Below are 2,934 nucleotides of genomic sequence, written 5' to 3'. Positions count from 1 at the left end.
ACGCTTAATGCATCGGGCTGTCCTTTTTACTATCATGGGCCGAAAAAGGGTTTTTTCATTTTTAGCCCGACCCAAAAATTATTTACATTCGGTAACCGAAAAAATATATAAAATTTATATAATTATAATTATATATATATACATATTTTTTCGGCTATTATTTTGAGATCGACTATATAGCGTCATTTCCCAAAAAAGAAATAGTACAAAAGTATTTAAATGACTTTGTCATACTATTAATTGTTCTCCCTCTTTGCCCCTCCTTTTCATATCACATATCCCCATTGGTTCTTTTATGTGTTAAGGATTTTAGTGATCACATTTCATAAGTATTAAAAGAGTCATTTTTTTTCATGAAATCTTTGTGATCTTTTCTTCTTTCCAATGCTTAGGTTCCTAGTTTTCAACATTCCTTGATCAGTCATTTCTGAACTCTATAGCACAACATGGTTTCAACAGATTCACCCCCACCTACACACTCAAGCATCTTACACCAATTCATAAACTCAGACTCCATCACTAGTCAAATTGGAAGTCAACATTTTGACATTTATCAATCTGGTTTAAGTGCTAATACTACTACTTATCAGCCTCCTGGTGTATTATCTAGATCCATAGAATTTGTTAATCCTTCTCAGTTTACAACTGATTCTGATGTTAACAACAGTAGACATTTAATGGATCTACTTGGAGCTTCACATGATGCTAATCACCAAACTCAAAGTCTCTCACTTTCTTTAAGTTCTCATTCACTTGTTTCTTCATTGCACTGTAGAGAAAGAGCCTTAAGTTCAAGTTTTACTAATCCTAGTTATATAAGCCAAGAAATTGATCAAAGGAACAATGAGTTTTCTTTCTCTGCAGCTGCAATGAACCAATCATTTTCCAATGTTTGTGGAACTGAATCCTTTGTTTCTGCCATTGGAAACTCTAAATATTTGAAACCAGCTCAATCCCTCTTGGAAGAATTGGTTTGTGCTGGTGGCAAGACTATTGACTTGAGTAATGAGAAATTTATCAGGAGATTATCGCGCAATAGCAAGAAAGGATCGTTAAGCCTTCGCGCCTTGCTAAAAGCAGAGATTCCTAGCAATGAATTGTTCAATGAAAGACATGAACTTTATGTTAAAATCATGAAGCTCATTACATTATTGGAGGAGGTAAGCAGAAATTGTCTGCATTCTTGATTTTTCCAATCGACTTAGTTGTTAAATTGTGTAACCATTTCGTCTAAAACTTAGACATTTAGGGATGTCACAATTGTATTAACGTGAAAATTCTCTTGATAATGGGTGGCACTTTACGTGCTCATATCATGTCAAATTGTATCATCATTTCGTTTAAAAGCTTAAGTTGTTAATAATGACACACTTTTATACTTTTATTTACTTAATTCTATCTCGAACATGGCTTCCATGTTTCAGTTGACATTCTTTGGTTTAAAAATTTACTGCTGGATTTATAGGTGGAAAGAAGGTATGAGCAATATTATCAACATATGGAAGAAATTACTTCTACATTTGAGGTAATAGCAGGATTTGGAGCAGGGAAACCTTACACAGCACTTGCACTTCAAGCCATGTCTAGACATTTTTCTTGTTTAAGAGATGCAATCATATCTCAAATTAATGTGATTAGACAAAAAATGCCACGAGATGTGCCGAAAATTAGCAGTGGTCTGTCACACTTGAGCTTATTTGAGAAAGAGACTTTGCAGAACAGAATGCCTCTTCAACAACTTGGAATTATCCAAAGTAATCGACAAGCTTGGAGACCAATTCGAGGATTGCCAGAAACATCGGTGGCAATTCTTCGTTCTTGGCTATTCGAACACTTCCTTCATCCGTACGTGCTATTAAACTTTTATTTACTTAATTATGTCTGCAACATTTATAGCCTTTATTCGATTAAATGATTACTGAAAGTGGTCTTTTTAGCAGTTATCCAAATGATTCTGAAAAGCTTATGTTAGCATCTCAGACAGGCTTATCAAAAAATCAGGTAAATTTTCCTTTTGCCACTTAGTGAACATATATTTGAATAGTGAATTATTATAAATTAACTTGGTTTCTTGTGATGTGTTTTAAGGTTTCAAACTGGTTTATTAATGCTCGAGTTAGGCTGTGGAAACCCATGATTGAGGAAATGTATAAGGAAGAATTTGCAGAATCTTCAGTGGATTCAGATCCATTTTTAAACAGAGAAGGTGTTACAGATTCAGCAGAGGAATGAAGTAAGATATTTATTAAACTTGAGTGCCAACTTTTTGCAAACATCTCCTTAACTGATTGTAGTTTTTTCTTGTAATTCTTAGGGTTGAAGAGAGTAAAATGAGGATTATATTTTATGTAATAATACTATGTTTTTACAGTTGGAATTTGTTGAAGGATAAAGGATTTGACTGTGGAAAAAAGCTGAAGAAGTACAAGGTGGCAAGCAGAAACATATTAGAAAAGACAAAATCTAGCCTGAATAGGTGGCATTTCTTGTACCTAGTACTTGTTGTTACAAAATACTAGTACGTATAATATAGAGTCTGAAAATTGTAGTAATGCTTTTACGAAATGTCTGAAATTCTATGTTTAGCATAGCCTTTGGGTTTGAGAATTGAGGGAGTAGCCCTATTCCCACGTTAAAAGTTAAAAGCATTGCATGCATTGTTAACAAATTCACGAACAATGGTAGGGAAAAAAAAGGCTAGTTAAAAGAGAATATTTTAACAAAAATGATAGGATTATAAAAAACACTATAGCACGCTCTCATGGCGAGACATAAAACTATGTGATGTAAATTAGTCCCTCTTCAGTGTACAACTACGAAATAATTTACTGATATTTTTTTTTTTTTTGCAAGTTGTGTAACATGCCATCTTTTGTTATTTTAATCAATAAAAAAATGAAATTTAATCAAATACCATTTGAAATTTGTTATCTT

The 2,934-nt window shown here is 33.1% G+C and overlaps 1 protein-coding gene across 2 annotated transcripts; it reads left to right on the top strand.

Moving 5' to 3' along the window:
• The first annotated feature begins 223 nt into the window (after positions 1-223).
• Positions 224-2,590, top strand: LOC104089694 (BEL1-like homeodomain protein 11). Of its 2 annotated transcripts, none has more exons than XM_009594649.4 (5): positions 224-1,160; positions 1,466-1,845; positions 1,941-2,001; positions 2,089-2,233; positions 2,315-2,590. In XM_009594649.4, the coding sequence occupies exons 1-4, from the start codon at positions 447-449 to the stop codon at positions 2,230-2,232; spliced, it is 1,299 nt and encodes a 432-aa protein (XP_009592944.1). In that variant the 5' UTR covers positions 224-446; the 3' UTR covers position 2,233; positions 2,315-2,590. The 2 variants fall into 2 exon arrangements, with proteins under 2 accessions (XP_009592944.1, XP_009592945.1); XM_009594650.4 differs by having other exon boundaries at positions 225-1,160; positions 2,372-2,590.
• Positions 2,591-2,934: the final 344 nt, after the last annotated feature.

The sequence above is a fragment of the Nicotiana tomentosiformis genome, chromosome 4 (assembly GCF_000390325.3).
Source record: "Nicotiana tomentosiformis chromosome 4, ASM39032v3, whole genome shotgun sequence".
Taxonomy (NCBI): Eukaryota; Viridiplantae; Streptophyta; class Magnoliopsida; order Solanales; family Solanaceae; genus Nicotiana; species Nicotiana tomentosiformis.
The sequence above is the reverse complement of the archived record's forward strand: the minus strand, read 5'-3'. Positions and strand labels throughout refer to the sequence as shown.

Bases quoted from the DNA above. Each gene is read 5' to 3' on its own strand.
- LOC104089694 (XM_009594649.4), top strand. From the start codon at position 447: ATGGTTTCAACAGATTCACCCCCACCTACACACTCAAGCATCTTACAC. The intron at 1,846-1,940 runs GTACGTGCTATT...TCTTTTTAGCAG, and splicing joins TTCGAACACTTCCTTCATCC to TTATCCAAATGATTCTGAAA. The intron at 2,002-2,088 runs GTAAATTTTCCT...ATGTGTTTTAAG, and splicing joins CAGGCTTATCAAAAAATCAG to GTTTCAAACTGGTTTATTAA.